The sequence below is a fragment of the Lissotriton vulgaris genome, chromosome 1_1 (assembly GCF_964263255.1).
Source record: "Lissotriton vulgaris chromosome 1_1, aLisVul1.2, whole genome shotgun sequence".
Lineage (NCBI taxonomy): Eukaryota > Metazoa > Chordata > Amphibia > Caudata > Salamandridae > Lissotriton > Lissotriton vulgaris.
This window is the reverse complement of record NC_141685.1, coordinates 2050462776-2050481446: the sequence shown is the minus strand read 5'-3', so window position 1 is coordinate 2050481446 and position 18671 is coordinate 2050462776. Positions and strand designations below refer to the sequence as shown.

The 18671-nt window shown below is 54.6% G+C and overlaps 1 protein-coding gene across 4 annotated transcripts in view; it reads right to left on the bottom strand.

The window, feature by feature from the left end:
* Positions 1-18671, bottom strand: part of RECQL (RecQ like helicase) — a 257768-nt gene that overhangs the window by 90245 nt on the left and 148852 nt on the right. For all 4 annotated transcript variants that reach the window (XM_086920504.1, XM_086920518.1, XM_086920513.1 and 1 more), the window contains exon 8: positions 10777-10858. In XM_086920504.1, coding sequence (XP_086776630.1) covers positions 10777-10858 — 82 coding nt within the window. The remainder of the gene's footprint in view (positions 1-10776; positions 10859-18671) is intronic.

The following is an 18671-nucleotide window of genomic DNA, read 5'->3' as shown; positions in this document are numbered from 1 at the left end:
GGAGAAGGGCCAGGAGCAGAAGAGGGGAGGAGGGCCAGGAGCAGAAGAGGGGAGAAGGGCCAGGAGCAGAAGAGGGGAGAAGGACCAGAAGATGGGAGAAGGACCAGGGGACGCGAGACAGACTGGAGCCAGATACGTGAGAAGGACCAGAAGAGGGGAAAATGGCCAGGAGCAGAAGAGGGGAGAAGGACCAGGAGCAGAAGAGGGGAGAAGGACCAGGAGCAGAAGAGGGGAGAAGGACCAGGAGCAGGAGAGGGGAGAAGGACCAGGAGCAGAAGAGGGGAGAAGGACCAGGAGAGGGGAGAAGGACCAGGAGAGGGGAGAAGGACCAGGAGCAGGAGAAGGGAGAAGGGCCGGGAGAAGGACCAGGAGCAGGAGAAGGGAGAAGGGCCAGGAGCAGGAGAGGGGAGAAGGACCAGGAGCAGGAGAGGGGAGAAGGACCAGGAGCAGAAGAGGGGAGAAGGACCAGGAGCAGAAGAGGGGAGAAGGACCAGGAGCAGGAGAGGGGAGAAGGACCAGGAGCAGAAGAGGGGAGAAGGACTAGGAGAGGGGAGAAGGACCAGGAGAGGGGAGAAGGACCAGGAGCAGGAGAAGGGAGAAGGGCCAGGAGCAGGAGAAGGGAGAAGGGCCAGGAGCAGGAGAGGGGAGAAGGACCAGGAGCAGAAGAGGGGAGAAGGACCAGGAGCAGGAGAGGGGAGAAGGACCAGGAGCAGGAGAGGGGAGAAGGACCAGGAGCAGGAGAGGGGAGAAGGACCAGGAGAAGGAGAGGGACCAGGAGAGAGGAGAGGGACCAGGAGCAGGAGAGGGGAGAACGACCAGGAGCAGGAGAGGGGAGAAGGAGCCGGAGCAGAAGAGGGGAGAAGGAGAAGGAGCCGGAGCAGAAAATTGGAGAAGGGACAGGAGCAGAAGAGGGGAGCAGGGCCATGAGCAGAAGAGGGGAGCAGGGCCATGAGCAGAAGAGGGGAGCAGGGCCAAGAGCAGAAGAGGGGAGAAGGAGCCGGAGCAGAAGATTGGAGTAGGGACAGGAGCAGAAGAGGGGAGCAGGGCCATGAGCAGAAGAGGGGAGCAGGGCCAAGAGCAGAAGAGGGGAGAAGGAGAAGGAGCCGGAGCAGAAGAGGGGAGAAGGACCAGGAGACGGGAGATAGACCTGGAGCAGGATACTGGAGAAGGGCCAGGAGCAGAAAAGGGGAGAAGGGCTAGGAGCAGAAGAGGGGAGAAGGGCCAGGAGCAGAAGAGGGGAGAAGGACCACGAGCAGAAGAGGGGAGAAGGACCACGAGCAGAAGAGGGGAGAAGGACCAGGAGCAGAAGTGGGGAAGAGGACCAGGAGCAGAAGAGGGGAGAGGGCCAGGACCAGAAGAGGGGAGAAGGGCCAGGAGCAGAAGAGGGGAGAAGGAGAACGAGCTAGAGCATTAGATGGGAGAAGGGTCAGGAGCATAAGAGGGGAGAAGGGCCAGGAGCAGAAGAGGGGAGAAGGGCCAGGAGCAGAAGAGGGGAGAAGGGCCAGGAGCAGAAGAGGGGAGAAGGGTCAGGAGCAGAAGAGGGGAGAAGGGCCAGGAGCAGAAGAGGGGAGAAGGGCCAGGAGCAGAAGAGGGGAGAAGGGTCAGGAGCAGAAGAGGGGAGAAGGGCCATGAGCAGATGAGGGGAGAAGGGCCAGGAGCAGAAGAGGGGAGAATGGCCAGGAGCAGAAGAGGGGAGAAGGGCCAAAAGCAGAAGAGGGGAGAAGGGCCAGGAGCAGAAGAGGGGAGAAGGGCCAGGAGCAGAAGAGGGGAGAAGGGCCAGGAGCAGAAGAGGGGAGAAGGGCCAGGAGCAGAAAAGGGGAGAAGGGCCAGGAGCAGAAAAGGGTAGAAGGGCCGGGAGCAGAAGAGGGGAGAAGGGCCGGGAGCAGAAGAGGGCAGAAGGAGCAGGGAGCAGAAGATGGGAGCAGGAGCCGGGAGCAGAAGATGGGAGAAGGAGCAGAAGATGGGAGCAGGAGCAGAAGATGGGAGAAGGACTAGGAGATGGGAGAAGGACTAGGATATGGGAGAAGGACCAGGAGCAGAAGAGGGGAGAAGGGCCAGGAGCAGAAGACGAGAGAATGACCAGGAGCAGGAGAGGGGAGAAGGGCAGCCGCAGATGGGAGAAGGACCAGGTGCAGGAGAGGGGAGAAGGACCAGGAGCAGGAGAGGGGAGAAGGACCAGGTGCAGGAGAGGAGAGAAGGACCAGGAGCAGGAGAGGGGAGAAGGAGAAGGACCAGGAGCAGGAGAGGGGAGAAGGATCAGGAGCAGAAGAGGGGAGAAGGGCCAGGAGCAGAAGAGGGGAGACGGGCCAGGAGCAAAAGAGGGTAGACGGGCCAGGAGCAGAAGAGGGGAGACGGGCCAGGAGCAGAAGAAGGGAGAAGGGCCAGGAGCAGAAGAGGGGAGAAGGGCCAGGAGCAGAAGAGGGGAGAAGGGCCAGGAGCAGAAGAGGGGAGAAGGGCCAGGAGCAGAAGAGGGGAGAAGAGCCATGAGCAGAAGAGGGGAGAAGGGCAAGGAGCAGAAGAAGAGAGACGGGCCATGAGCAGAAGAGGGGAGAAGGGCCATGAGCAGAAGAGGGGAGAAGGGCCAGGAGCAGAAGAGGGGAGAATGGCCAGGAGCAGAAGAGGGGAGAAGGGCCAGGAGCAGAAGAGGGGAGCAGGGCCATGAGCAGAAGAGGGGAGAATGGCCATGAGCAGAAGAGGGGAGCAGGGCCAAGAGCAGAAGAGGGGAGAATGGCCAGGAGCAGAAGAGGGGAGAATGGCCAGGAGCAGAAGAGAGGAGAAGGGCCAGGAGCAGAAGAGGGGAGAAGGGCCAGGAGCAGAAGAGGGGAGAAGGGCCAGGAGCAGAAGAGGGGAGAAGGAGCCGGGAGCAGAAGATGGGAGAAGGAGCCGGGAGCAGAAGAGGGGAGAAGGAGCAGGAGAAGAAGCAGGAGAAGAAGATGGTAGCAGAAGATGGGAGAAGGACCAGGAGATGGGACACAGACCTGGAGCAGGATACGGGAGAAGGACCAGGAGCAGAAGAGGGGAGAAGGACCAGGTGCAGGAGAGGGGAGAAGGACCAGGAGCAGGAAAGGGGAGAAGGACCAGGAGCAGGAGAGGTGAGAAGGACCAGGAGTAGGAGAGGTGAGAAGGGCCAGGAGTAGGAGAGGGGAGAAGGACCACAAACACAAGAGAGGAGAAGGAGAAGGACCACAAACACAAGAGAGGAGAAGGAGAAGGACCAGGAGCAGGAGAGGGGAGAAGGGCCAGGAGCAGAAGAGGGGAGAAGGGCCAGGAGCAGAAGAGGGGAGAAGGGCCAGGAGCAGAAGAGGGGAGAAGGGCCAGGAGCAGAAGAGGGGAGAAGGGCCAGGAGCAGAAGAGGGGAGAAGGGCCAGGAGCAGAAGAGGGGAGAATGGCCAGGAGCAGAAGAGGGGAGAATGGCCAGGAGCAGAAGAGGGGAGAAGGGTCAGGAGCAGAAGAGGGGAGAAGGGCCAGGAGCAGAAGAGGGGAGAAGGGCCAGGAGCAGAAGAGGGGAGAAGGGCCAGGAGCAGAAGAGGGGAGAATGGCCAGGAGCAGAAGAGGGGAGAATGGCCATGAGCAGAAGAGGGGAGAAGGGCCATGAGCAGGAAAGGGGAGAATGGCCAGGAGCAGAAGAGGGGAGAATGGCCAGGAGCAGAAGAGGGGAGAAGGGCCAGGAGCAGAAGAGGGGAGAAGGGCCAGGAGCAGAAAAGGGGAGAAGGGCCAGGAGCAGAAAAGGGTAGAAGGGCCGGGAGCAGAAGAGGGGAGAAGGGCCGGGAGCAGAAGAGGGCAGAAGGAGCAGGGAGCAGAAGATGGGAGCAGGAGCCGGGAGCAGAAGATGGGAGAAGGAGCAGAAGATGGGAGAAGGAGCAGAAGATGGGAGAAGGAGCAGAAGATGGAGAAGGAGCAGAAGATGGAGAAGGAGCAGAAGATGGAGAAGGAGCAGAAGGTGGAGAAGGAGCAGGAGCAGAAGATGGGAGAAGGACTAGGAGATGGGAGAAGGACCAGGAGCAGAAGAGGGGAGAAGGGCCAGGAGCAGAAGACGAGAGAATGACCAGGAGCAGGAGAGGGGAGAAGGGCAGCAGCAGATGGGAGAAGGACCAGGTGCAGGAGAGGGGAGAAGGACCAGGAGCAGGAGAGGGGAGAAGGACCAGGAGCAGGAGAGGGGAGAAGGACCAGGAGCAGGAGAGGGGAGATGGACCAGGAGCAGGAGAGGGGAGATGGACCAGGAGCAGGAGAGGGGAGATGGACCAGGAGCAGGAGAGGGGAGAAGGACCAGGAGCAGGAGAGGGGAGAAGGACCAGGAGCAGGAGAGGGGAGAAGGATCAGGAGCAGGAGAGGGGAGAAGGATCAGGAGTAGGAGAGGGGAGGGGAGAAGGAGTAGGAGAGGGAGAAGGACCACAAACACAAGAGAGGAGAAGGAGAAGGACCAGGAGAGGGGAGAAGGACCAGGAGCAGAAGAGGGGAGAAGGGCCAGGAGCAGAAGACGGGAGACGGGCCAGGAGCAGAAGAGGGGAGACGGGCCAGGAGCAGAAGAGGGGAGAAGGGCCAGGAGCAGAAGAAGGGAGAAGGGCCAGGAGCAGAAGAGGGGAGAAGGGCCAGGAGCAGAAGAAGGGAGAAGGGCCAGGAGCAGAAGAGGGGAGAAGGGCCAGGAGCAGAAGAGGGGAGAAGGGCCAGGAGCAGAAGAGGGGAGAAGGGCAAGGAGCAGAAGAAGGGCGAAGGGCAAGGAGCAGAAGAAGAGAGAAGGGCCATGAGCAGAAGAGGGGAGAAGGGCCATGAGCAGAAGAGGGGAGAAGGGCCAGGAGCAGAAGAGGGGAGAATGGCCAGGAGCAGAAGAGGGGAGAAGGGCCATGAGCAGAAGAGGGGAGCAGGGGCATGAGCAGAAGAGGGGAGAATGGCCATGAGCAGAAGAGGGGAGCAGGGCCAAGAGCAGAAGAGGGGAGAATGGCCAGGAGCAGAAGAGGGGAGAAGGGCCAGGAGCAGAAGAGGGGAGAAGGGCCAGGAGCAGAAGAGGGGAGAAGGGCCGGGAGCAGAAGATGGGAGAAGGAGCCGGGAGCAGAAGAGGGGAGAAGGAGCAGGAGAAGGAGCAGGAGAAGAAGATGGTAGCAGAAGATGGGAGAAGGACCAGGAGATGGGACACAGACCTGGAGCAGGATACGGGAGAAGGACCAGGAGCAGAAGAGGGGAGAAGGACCAGGTGCAGGAGAGGGGAGAAGGACCAGGAGCAGGAAAGGGGAGAAGGACCAGGAGCAGGAGAGGGGAGAAGGGCCAGGAGTAGGAGAGGTGAGAAGGACCAGGAGTAGGAGAGGGGAGAAGGGCCAGGAGTAGGAGAGGGGAGAAGGACCACAAACACAAGAGAGGAGAAGGAGAAGGACCAGGAGCAGGTGAGGGGAGAAGGGCCAGGAGCAGGAGAGGGGAGAAGGGCCAGGAGCAGAAGAGGGGAGAAGGGCCAGGAGCAGAAGAGGGGAGAAGGGCCAGGAGCAGAAGAGGGGAGAAGGGCCAGGAGCAGAAGAGGGGAGAAGGGCCAGGAGCAGAAGAGGGGAGAAGGGCCAGGAGCAGAAGAGGGGAGAAGGGCCAGGAGCAGAAGAGGGGAGAATGGCCAGGAGCAGAAGAGGGGAGAATGGCCAGGAGCAGAAGAGGGGAGAAGGGTCAGGAGCAGAAGAGGGGAGAAGGGCCAGGAGCAGAAGAGGGGAGAAGGGCCAGGAGCAGAAGAGGGGAGAAGGGCCAGGAGCAGAAGAGGGGAGAAGGACCAGGAGTAGAAGAGGGGAGAAGGACCAGGAGTAGAAGAGGGGAGAAGGACCAGGAGCAGAAGAGGGGAGAAGGACCAGGAGCAGAAGAGGGGAGAAGGACCAGGAGCAGAAGAGCAGAGAAGGACCAGGAGCAGAAGATGTGAGAAGGACCTGGAGCAAAAGACGGGAGAAGGACCAGGCAGGCTTCAAGCACGTTTATTGACTTGTTTAACACACTGAACCCTTCATCAAGGTAATGTCTCAAATTGCAGGAGCAGAAGAGGGGAGAGAGCCAGGAGCAGAAGAGGGAGAAGGGCCAGGAGCAGAAAAGGGGAGAAGGGCAAGGAGCAGAAGAGGGGAGAAGGGCCAGTATTAGAAGAGGGGAGCAGGGCCATGACCAGAAGAGGGTAGCAGGGCCATGACCAGAAGAGGGGAGAAGGGCCATGAGCAGAAGAGGGGAGCAGGGCCATGAGCAGAAGAGGGGAGCAGGGCCATGAGCAGAAGATGGGAGCAGGGCCATGAGTAGAAGAGGGGAGCAGGAGAAGGAGCAGAAGATTGGAGAAGGAGCAGGAACAGGAGATGGGAGAAGGAGCAGAAGATGGGAGAAGGACCAGGAGACGGGAGATAGACCTGGAGCAGGATACGGGAGAAGGACCAGGAGCAGAAGATGGGAGAAGGGCCAGGAGCAGAAGATGGGAGAAGGGCCAGGAGCAGAAGACGAGAGAAGGACCAGGAGCAGAAGAGGGAAGAAGGAGCAGGAGAGGGGAGAAGGAGCAGGAGAGGGGAGAAGGAGCAGGAGAGGGGAGAAGGACCAGGAGCAGAAGAGGGGAGAAGGACCAGGAGCAGAAGAGGGGAGAAGGATCAGGAGCAGAAGAGGGGAGAAGGACCAGGAGTAGAAGAGGGGAGAAGGACCAGGAGCAGAAGAGGGGAGCAGGGCCATGAGCAGAAGAGGGGAGCAGGGCCATGAGCAGAAGAGGGGATAAGGAGAAGGAGCCGGAGCAGAAGATGGGAGAAGGAGCAGGAGCAGAAAATGGGAGAAGGACCAGGAGGCAGGAGATAGACCTGGAGCAGGATACGAGAGAAGGACCAGGAGCAGAAGAGGGAAGAAGGGCAGGAGCAGAAGATGAGAGAAGGAGCAGAAGAGGGAAGAAGGACCAGGAGCAGGAGATGGGCAGCAGAAGATGGGAGAAGGACCAGTAGCAGAAAAGGGGAGCAGGAACAGAAGAGGAGAGAAGGACCAGGAGCAGGAGAGGGGAGAAGGACCAGGAACAGAAGAGGGGAGAAGGACCAGGAACAGAAGAGAGGAGAAGGATCAGGAGCAGAAGAGCGGAGAAGGACCAGGCAGGCTTCAAGCACGTTTGTTGACTTGTTTATCACACTGAACCCTTCACCGAGGTAATGTCTCAAATAGCTTTTTCATTGCTATCAAAAGTTACAGATTTAAATAAAAATTAAAAATCCTTGGAAGAGTTTTCACTACACTGAAATGAGAAATGAACAAAGAGCTTTTAAAACATGGAGAAGGCCCCAAATCCCCATCTCTCATAATTCCTCCTGTTCTATTTAAAGTACTGACCTGACTAAACACCTTCCCCGCACCATCATGATCATCATCATGGTTGACCATTCACAGCGTAGTTTACACATACAAAAAAAAAACTGAACAATTTATGTAATCATGTATATTTCTTGATGAAATGCAAATATTTTGATTGGGTAGTTGTGGGGGCTGGGGAGGAGAGGAGGGTTCACCGGCACACAGAGTACCACTTTCCTATTGTTACTTATTTATCAAAAGTCACTGGGCCATGAAGCTCTTTACTGCCCTTATAATCCACATCTGCCTTCCTGGAAGGGTGGGGGCAATTATGAATAGAACTGGCCAGCGACGCATCCCTTAAAGCTATAGTGATGTATACAGTACCACTATATACTGCTTCACTGCTGTGGTATCAGGTGTGGATAGAAAAAGGGACCTCTCAAGCAATAGATGGGGAGGAGGCATCTCTAAAGTTCATGTTCAGCAAATGACCCATACTGCCCTTCCGCCTTCCGGGTCCATGTGTATGTATGTGCAGCAGATCATGTGATCTGGGAAGCCTTTCCACAACTAGGGGCGCGTGGTAGAGTGCTGAGATCACCTACATGGGTTGCAAAAGTACCACTAAAGCATTCCAGTGTAAACCTAGGACGCACAGCTGGCTGAATGAGGGGTTAAAGAAGAAGCATAGAATGGATCGGCACGTCCGAAGTGCACAATGACATCACATTTCACACAGCGGCACACATATCTAAAATTATACGCACTTGTTAAGTGATTTGCGGAATCACTACGTTTTCAGCCGGATTCGAGATTAGAACTCTGGTCCCCAGGTGCCTAAATTGGCAGGTCAGCCATAAGAACACAAGCCTCTTAAGTGAACAATAGATGCCACGCAGCCTTAAGCACTTTCTGTGGCAGACCAAGGGTCGGAGCCGCAGTTTATAATCCGTAGGTATGGTAAAAGGAGGAAGATATATTTTACTCAGGCTCCCTGCTTCTTGGCAGCTCTCTGTGACATTCGACACGCAAATATCACTCTGGATTCGCCTTATCTGGGATCCACCCTGCACCCCAGGAGAAAGGGACAGCCACCCTCTCACTCCCTGCTGACCCCTGAAACTTGGCGAGGTCTTGTGCAGTGACAGATTTGCAGAGTCACACCCAGTGCTGATGGTGAAGAGGGTGGAAGAACAGTAAGAGGGGGAAAGAAAATAAAGAATCTCTGGATGCCAACTGAGACCAATCATGAGAGAAATTACCATATTACGAAAAAGCTATAACAATAACATTAGTTAAACAATGGTAAAACCCACCCATGCCGAGTGCTCCAGAAATGATGGATATGAGGGTTCAGTCAAATCTAGCACAGCCCTCAATGTCATTTTAATTAAGTAAATAAATACTTGCAGATCTAACTGTAAACTAGCCATCTGAGGCAGACAGCACACCGCTAGGAGGAAATGCAAGGCACAAAAAGGCCAAAAGACGGGCATTCACCATCTTCGCATCCAGGGTCTGTAATATCCACATCAACTTCAGAACTGCCCCACCCTCCTCAAATTCAGAAAGAAACTGAAAACACATTTCTGCACAAAAAAAACCACGGGGTCACCTGTTAACACCTTAGATGCGGCGCAAATATCCCTCCCCAGTGCTGCGCTGTCCATTGGAACTAGTGCGGAATGGACGTCCAATGGACGTGCGCAGCACTGGGGAGGTAGTGCTGCCGTCGGCCAACGCCCCGACGCAGCACTTAAGAGGTTAAGTACCTTGGGCTCTTGCCCTTCTCTTCAGCGCTTCGTTGATTCCCAGCTACGTTGGTGCTATACCACTACACGCAGCTGCAACTTTGATATACAAAACAAGAATGGCAAAAGGGTCTGCGTGTACAATAAAGGGAGAGGATTGCCACCTGCAAAGCTTTAAACAAAAGATGTCCACCCCCTGATGCACAGTTATGGGGAGTTCCAAGGAAAAGTGGGTCAGCCATCTCTGCAGACACATGTACTCCTGAAACCATACAAATCCTTAACAAAATAACCTGTATACATTAACTATTTAATGCTCTGTGGTAGAGTCCTCGTTGGAACATTTCACAATGTCATCGCTTCATATCCTATGCCTGCCCGAACAGAGTATAGGCTTTTGTTGTAGGCCATGGTTCGGGGCTGTGGACTCAGATGCTCTTGAAGTCCCGGCCTGGGTACTCTGAAGTCCAGTTTCATTGCTGGTACTCCAGGTCATCACGGCAATGAGTTGGATGGCGATCGGTTGCAGGGGCTGCTGTAGAACATCAGAGCCTCTGGACAAGCCAGGGGAGAGTTGCTTCTGCATCATTGACCCTTCTATGAGCTCACCCCGTGTAGTCAAGAGCGTGAACTTATGCTCACGTGCGCTTTGTGAGTCCCAGAGCCTAGGCATTGAAGACGCAATGTTGCTCCTACACAACTCCTAGTTGCAAGACGTCACCGAAGACGGGTACAGGAGGGAATGACCTATTGTAGACAACTGGTAACTAGAACCCATTTCTAATCTTCGATCTCAATTGGTTGACAATTTGCCCAAATTTACAACTGCCCCCACACTCCCAAGTTTATACCTACTCTGCAACCAGTACGCCTTCTGCTTTACTGAGCCACTCACTTGTGCCCCTCGCAGTACCTCAGTGTCCCGGGCACCCTGCAATGCACGGGTAATGTACCCCCGAGCCGCTCCTGTTGAATCAGGCTGTTGAAAGCCTCCAGCACTCGTGCAGGGTCCGCCATCGCTGCCGGCACCAACGCACACAGGTTAAACAGAACGTGATGACAGCGAGAGGAGACTAGAGAAATAAATTAAGGGACACCGAAGAAGGACTATAAGGAGGCCTTTACGCTGACAACAGACACCAGAAGAATTTCCGTGCGGCAGCAGGGGAAGGGGACTGCGCGATTCCCTTGCGGAAGCGTGCAACCATATGGTGCCATGCCCTCCAGCAAGGAAAATCGCCAGACATGCACGTGTTGCCATTGCAAACAATGCAACGCTTGCACGTTTTTGCCCCCAAAGTTGTGCCAATGGCATTAGGTCTCTCTCCTATGCAGCACATGCACGCTGCGTAGGCAAGACCTAAAAAGCAGCTAGGTCCATCCCATAATACAAAGCATATCTGACCAGTGGTTTATTGATTTCTGACCGGAGATTTGCTTTTTGGGCGCCTCTAAAACCTAGAGTGGTCTAGGATAAAGGAAGTTGACCCACTCCATTAATGTCACTGATGATGTTACGGTTGATATTATGAGGTGTAATTGTTATGTAATTTCTGTTTGCATCTCTCCTATCATGTGTAAGATCATGAACACCACACTGGGGGACTTTACGGTTGCACAACTATTCTTGATAAAGCAATAAACGATGTGTAGCACTGTCTTCCTTTACTGAACACTTATTATGGAATTCCTACTTGAATTTCACTTTAATCATGATTCAAATGTGCAGTGCTAGGTCCTTGCATCTTACAGTTGTATAACTTACCTGACTGGCCTTTGTATCTGCCATTAATGACTTTAACAATGTCTTCAATGAAGTCCTCATTATTCGAAGGTTTTGCCCGAACCTGAAACAGCAAATTGGTTAATTTTATGAATTTCGTAAGCAGAAATGCAAATGTAAAGTGCCTTTTGAATCTTATTACGATATATTTATATTATCCCTATAGGGGCATATTATTTTAATTCTAGTTATTGGTATTTTATGAGGTTTTGAGACTGATTTGGCATGTTGCTGTCAATGTACTTCTTAAGTTTAAACATGATCTGAACAAGTAGGCATTATCTGGCTTAAACGGGTAAACTCAGAAAAAAATAGAACTGACTTGTACCACTTTATTCGTTAACAATAAAAAAATAAGGAGAAACAATGCGAAGTCATGTCATATTAAAGAAATTGAAATCAACAGCAAATATGATCGATAAAAATTAACCGGAATGGCATCTGAAAGAATTGCAATCCCGAAAAAAAAATATGGAGATATTTTGAAGGTCGTTTCTCATTTTGGCTGACAGGAAGTTAATAGTCAACATGGAATTCAAACAGTACTTTCAGGACCACCATTTGATGATGTAATCCTCAAAAGCATATCTGGTCACTAAGCCAATACAGTATAAGGAATGAGAAGATTTTTTGCATCTTGTCCAATTGAACAGTTTTGTTTCCCTTTTATAAATGATATGAAGGGGAAAAACGTGGCATTAAATCAAGGTTATTTTGCCCTTAATCTACCTTTAGTGTGACAATATATGGTTTCTGAAGGTTGACTGACTCCACTAGCGCAAATGTACTATCGTAAATCCTGGTTGTGCTCAAGTACTGTTATGAAAGACAGGAAAACTGTAATTTTGATAAGGTACAACACTACAAATCACTAAACCCAGGGCAATGCTTTTCACATATAAAGGGGGTGAAGGGCGGGGGGAGGGGGGTCTACGCCTGTTAAGCACTCCTGCCTGCCTCTTGTGGGAGAAGAGGGTCTCATTCAGAGAAGAGAAACCAATGTCTTATGGAGGGAGTGGGGCCATAAACCTTGCTAGAAATCATACATAAATGTTTGTAGCTATAGAGATTCACTACATATCACTGAAACAATTTAAGCCTCTGGGAGATCACACAATATTTGCTCTGTGACCAAAACGTGTATTAGCACTAAGGTCTCAAAGTTTGAATGGCAGCAAATGAGCCACTACACACATTTGCAGCCAATGTATACATTTGCCTTGTGGCTTAATTCTCTTTCTGGGAACAACTGGACCCGCCATTCAAAATAAATTAGATCTGTATGCTTTGTATAATAATGTCAACATTCTAACCAAACAATGCAACATATGTCGTTTTGGATATTAAATATCATAATCGATTCAAACATAACTTAGGTTTTCACACTTTTACCTAAAAAGTTCTGAATCCCCTCTCAAGCAAGGCTTTTGATTTGTGGTACATCATTCTGCAAATATTTACATTTCTGAAGCTAAATTCTCTCTAAAAAGTTAATCTCTATACCGGTGTGCAAAAGAACTGTGACCTACAGTTACCATAGCAGGTAGATTATTTAGCATGATGACTGGCCAGATAGCCCATAAGATGCTCTAGCGTGAAGCTCCCAGACCTGCTTAATAAGAAACTTCACAATCCTGAGACAACACGCTGCATTTATGCTGAAGTTGAGAGACCGAATACTTTGCTAATATCTAGAAGCAACATTGCTTTGCCGCTTAAAAGAAGGTTAATGGAGTGGGTGCAATCCCCATGTGACTACTGCAACCCAACAAGGCAACTGTATGGGCCCACAGTGAAAACATTCTGACCAGCCAGGTTGTGGAGAATCAGATGAGCCCAGGCTACTCACAATGGAGCAACCTCGTGCCAATTGGAGGGAGGTAGGTATTGTGCAGACAGTCTCAGGTGGCTGGAATTGTACACAGTAACTGTATATCTTCTTGTTGTAGGGTGGCCCTATAGTAGGGAGAAACACCAGACAGGTTGTTCCTGCGTAGGAGAAGCACCAATCTGCAACGGAAGGCTGAGACTGTGCACTACAATAAACCTGAATGTATGGATGAGCGGTGGTAGGGATGCACAAGTTACTACTTGTGTAACAATATATCTGTAAGACACATTAGTTAGTAATAGATTCCTTACCTTAGAATATCCCCAGGCGTCAGACTGGATCCGGAAATTTTTGCGTAGCAATACCCCTGCGCGTCGGTAGGCGTCGTCCGCAGCTCCGCGTCCGTCGTCGGCGTCGTTAGCGCCGGAAAGACGTCGGAGTACTTAGACGCCGCCCATGCGCGATGACGTCAGTTCTGATACACAGCTTTTCCGCGCCAGATACGCAGAGCCATGATAGAACCAACACTGGTGCCATGAAACTAGGGCCCTGAAAGGGGATGACCTTAACCCTATATATCTGTTCGCAGAACGGGGAGGATGGGTCGGTCGGTAAGGAATCTATCACTAACTAATGTCTCTTACAGATATATCGTTACACAAGTAGTAACTTGTGCATCTGAGAGACACGTTAGTGATAGATTCCTTACCTTAGAATAGATACCCCAGCAATACCAACCCCAGTGGTGGGTCTGCAAACCAATTCTCACACCAGAAAGTCCTGGAGGACGGAACGGCCAAAGAAGCCATCCCTCCGGACTTGGCTGTCCAGGCAGTAGTGTCGTGCAAATGTGTGCAGCGAGGCCCACGTAGCTGCCTGGCCAATGTCCTGCAAGGGCACTCCTCGGCACAGTCGCCGTGGCCCGAGTAGAATGAGCCCACAATCCAGCAGGGGGCTCCTTTCTGGCCATGGAGTAACATGCCTGGATACACAAGATGATCCACCACGAGATGGTCCTCTTGTGCTCCGCCTTCCCCTTCTTAGTGCCCACGTAACCAACGAAGAGTTGGTCATCCACCCGGAACTGGCGTGTGCGATCTAGATAATAAGAGAGAGCACGTTTTGGGTCCAGACGGTGGAGCCTCTCTTCCTCTTTCGAGGGATGCGGAGGCGGAAAGAAGGTGGGCAAAGTAATGGACTGCCCGATGTGGAAGGCCGTGACAACCTTGGGCAAGAAGGAAGGTCTTGTTTGCAACACAACCATGTCCGGATGAACAGGAGGTGTAGAAGAAAGAGCCTGGAGCTCACTCACTCTCCTGGCAGAGGTGATGGCAACCAGGAAAGCAGTCTTCAGAGTACGAAGACGGAGAGGACAGTTATGGAGCGGCTCAAACGGGAGCACACATGGGGTAAGTAAGCACAAGATTCAAGTCCCACTGGGGCATCACGAAGGGAACAGGAGGGAGCATGTGTGTGATGCCCTTCAAAAACCTATTTACAATGGGGGACTTGAACAAGGAAGGCTGATCAGGTAGCCGTAAGAAGGTGGAAAGGGCAAAAAGGTACCCCTTGAGAGTACCCAGAGCAGAGCCCTGCTTGGCAAGAGAAAGAAGAAAGAGGAGAACCTCAGAAAGGGGTGCAGAGAGTGGGTCCACAGCCTTTGCTGTGCACCACGCCACAAATCTGTTCCACCTGCAGGCGTATACCGACTTTGTGGAGGGACGCCTGGCTGCCAGAATGATATCACAGACTTCGGGAGGCAAGTCAAATGGCCTCAACTGCCGCCGCTCAATGTCCAAGCTTGTAGGTGGAGACTGGACAGGTTCGGGTGCAGAACCGTCCCCTGCTGCTGCGACAGAAGGTCCTCCCGAAGAGGCAGACGAATCGGGGGATCGACTGACATGCTGAGTAGCTCGGGATACCAGTATCTTCGTGCCCAGTCCGGAGCCACAAGGATAACCTGGGCCCCGTCGCGCCTGATCTTCTTCAGCACTCTGGGCAGAAGTGGTATAGGCGGAAAGGCGTACAATAGACCGCAACTCCACTCGCGACGAAAAGCGTCTCAGAGCGGGTGCCGCCTTGGAAACTCCAATGCGCAGAACTGATGGCATTGCGCGTTCTCTTCTGTGGCGAATAGATCTAACCAAGGCTCTTCCCATTGCTGAAAGAGGCCTTGCGCCACGTCCGAGTTCAGGCGCCATTCGTAATCCATCATGCACCGACGGCTGAGTTCATCCGCCCTGGCATTCAGAGAGCCTGCCAGGTATTGAACCACCAGGGTCACGCCCTGATGTTCCAGCCACTGCCAGAGGTGCAGAGCCTCCTGGCATAGGGTCCACGACCCCACCCCGCCCTGTTTGTTGCAATACCACATGGCGGTGGTGTTGTCCGTGAACACCTGCACTACACTCCCCCAGACAGAGAGGAGGAATGCCTTCAGTGCTAGACGAATCGCCCGCAGCTCCAAAAGGTTGATATGGAGCCGGGACTCCGCCGGAGACCTGAGGCCTCTGATCTCCGCCTCTCCCATGTGGCCTCCCCAGCACTGGAGGGACGCGTCCGTCACAACCACGCGCTCCGGGTGGGGTAGGGAGAGGGATCTGCCACTGACCCAATCGCGGTCCGTAAGCCACAACTGCAGTTGTCTCGCAGTGCCCTCCGAGATCAAGACATGATCGGACAAGTTGCCCTGATGCTGGGCCCACTGAAACTTCAGGTCCCACTGCAGAGCCCGCATCCGCCACCGGGCGTGATGCACCAGAAGGATGCAGGAGGCCATCAACCCCAGAAGCCGCAGCGTCAACCTGACCAAGACTCAGGATAAAGGCTGGAAGATTGGAATCAGAGCCTGTATATCCCGAACCCGCTGTTCGGGTGGGTAAACCCAAAACTGCGCCGAGTCGAGAACCGCTCCGATGAAGAGGAGCTTCTGAGAGGGACACAGGTGCGACTTCGGCACGTTGATGGAGAACCCCAGCAAGTGCAGGAGGTCGACCGTAGTCTGGAGGTGGCTGACTGTTTGGGGCGAGCCCGCCTTCAACAACCAGTCGTCGAGGTACAGGAAGACTGACACCCCTAACCTGCGCAGATGAGATGCGACCACCGCCATCACCTTCGTGAACACCGGTGGGGCACTGGTAAGGCCGAAGGGGAGCACGGTAAACTGAAAGTGCTTGTGGCCTACTGTGAACCGCAGGTAACGCCGGTGGGCCGGCAGGACGGGGATGTGAAAATAAGCGTCCTGCAAGTCCAACGCTACCAGCCAGTCTCCAGGGTCTAGGGCAGCTAAGACCTGAGCCAAAGTCAGCATCTTGAATTTCTCCTTCCGGAGGAAGCCGTTGACGTTCCGCAGGTCCAAGATAGGGCGTAGGCCCCCCTTTGCCCTTCTTGGGTACCAGAAAGTAGTGGGAGTAACAACCACACCCTACTTCCGGCCCAGGAACGCGCTCGATGGCCCCCTTGGCCAAGAGGGCCGTGACTTCCTCTTGCAGAAGTTGCAAGTGATCCCCGACACGCAGTGGAATTGCGGTGGCATGGCTGGAGGGGTCGCCTCGAAGGTGAGGGAGTAGCCCCTTCGGACGATTTGCAGCACCCACCTGTCTGACGTGACAGTGCGCCAGTGGGAGAGGTGATGGCGAACCCTGCCTCCCACCGGCGTCACATGGGCCTGAAAACTCGGACTAGGAAGGTTTTGAGGCGGGTGCTGCGGAGGGTGGTGTGGACTGGCCTCGCCGTTGTCCCCGACCGCCGCCACGGCGGTTTCCACGGCCGCCACCGCGCTGTTGAACATTCTGCGGGGCGTGGCTGGCAGCACGTGTGGGGGCGCCCCTTCCTTGGCCACGAAAGGAGCGAAAGGCACCCGATTGCTGGCCTGTGGCCGAAAGGCCCAAGGACTTGGCCGTAGCCCTGGAGTCCTTAAAATGCTCAAGCGCATGGTCTGCCTTGTCGCCAAAGAGGCGACGGCCATCAAACGGCATGTCCAGAAGTGTGGCCTGGACATCGGTCGAAAAGTTGGCGGACCTCAACCAGGCGTGGCGTCGAACCACCACCGTCGTTGCCATCGCCCTGCCCAGTGAGTCCGTGGTATCCAGCCCACTCCGGATGGAATATTGCGCTGCATCTCGGCCCTCCACAAGGGTTTGGGCGAGTTTAGCCCGGACCACCTCCGGACATTGTGGCAGCACGTCCGCGACCGCGTCCCACAGGGTGTGGGTGTAGCGGCCCAAGAGACAGGCGGTATTGACAGACCGCAGCCCTAAGCTTAGGGACGAGAACACCTTCTTTCCGAACTGCTCATATCTCTTGGATTCCCGATCAGGCGGAGCCGACGGGAATGCGGTCTGGGAAGTGGAGGCCTGGATAACCAGACTCTCGGGGTGGGATGGGAGGACAAAACGCAAGGGTCGCCCGGGGCCGGGCGGTAGCGTCTGGCCAAGTTCCTATCCACAGGCGGACCTGTGGCGGCTTGGACCAAGTGCCCACAAGAACGTCACATAAGGCCTCATTGAATGGCAGCAGAGGCTCGCTGAAGCTTGTCTGCGGTTTGAGGACCTCAGTGAGGAGGTTAGTCCTCACGGCCGCGACGGGGAGCTCAAGGTTTAAGGCCTTGGCCGCCCTCGTCAACACTACACTATGTGTAGACCCCTCCTCCGAAGCCACGGTCGGAGGGGAGACAAATCCAGTGTCTGGCGAAGTGTCAATACCACTGGCCTTCCCAAGCTCATATGTCCAGTCCTGTTGAGACTGGCACTCCCGTGCCAGGGGGTCCTCAGACCCCTCCCAATCTCCTTCGTCACCCGTTTCCTGTAAGGCAGGATTAACAGACGGGGCCTCCTCATGGAAATAAAAATCTCCAAAGGCCGTCGGAAGCGGCGCCCAGCAGCACTGTTCCGGCGCCAGAGTCGGACCGGAGGGGACATTGGGGACGGTGTCCACAGCGGGCGCCGGGGGCAACACCCGTGGGGTCGGCGCCAGTGAGGTCGACAGCCGACGACCCGGATCTGGAAGCGGATCCGGTGAGGTCCTGCGGCGCCGGGACCAAAGTCGCCGGCGGCGTCGGGGCCTAGGCACCCGACGGCGTTGGGGCCGAAGCCCCCGACCCGCTAGGGCCTCCAGCCGGGACCGTTGGGCCCGTAGGCGCCACAGAGGAGGGAGGGTTCTCATGGCCATGAGGTACCGCTTGATCTCCTCCGGCGTCGTGCCATGCCCAGGGACCCAAAGGTGTGGGGCAGGCGGCGACGCTTGCGACTCCCTCAGAGCCGCGTGGGTGGTGTCGCCCGAACCCCCGGCCACATCGTGCGAGCGTCGGGGTGGGTTGGAGGAGCGATGACGTCGCTCCGACCTCTCATGCCTCTTACCGGAGGACTTGGAGCCTGACGTCCGATGTCCACTCCCGGAGCTGCGATGACTCTGACCCCGCGACCGGTCCCTTGACCTCCCGTGGGACCGGGAGCTGGAACGACGCGGGCCGACTGCCGGAGTTCGAGTTGCTTGCGAGACCGCTCCCGCCTAGCTTTAGACGTCCGGGCCTGGCAGTCGGAGCAGGTGCGGTCGTCGTGGTCGAGGCCTAGACACTTCAGGCACAGGCGATGGGGGTCCGTAACCGACATCAGTCGGTCGCACTTCGAACAGGGTTTGAACCCGGCAATCCCTACCGGCACCGATAGAGCCGAAGACTCGAAGAAAGAAATGATCAAACGATCAAAAAGTTTAGTCAAAAAATGACATGGGGTAGAGCTTCTCCGGATCTGCGCTAGCTGGCACGAAAAAAGAAGAACTGACGTCAGCGCGCATGGGCGGCATCTAAGTACTCCGACGACGTCATTCCAGCGCTAACTACGCCGACGACGGACGCGGACGACGCCTACCGACGCACAGGGGTATTGCTACGCAAAAATTTCCAGATCCAGTTGACGCCTGGGGATATTCTAAGGTAAGGAATCTATCACTAACGTGTCTCTTTCAGATATCTGTTACTGGCCAAGGACTAGGCCTGGGGTAACAGTGGGCTCCCTCACTCAATATTTTGGCCTATTTTCCCTATATG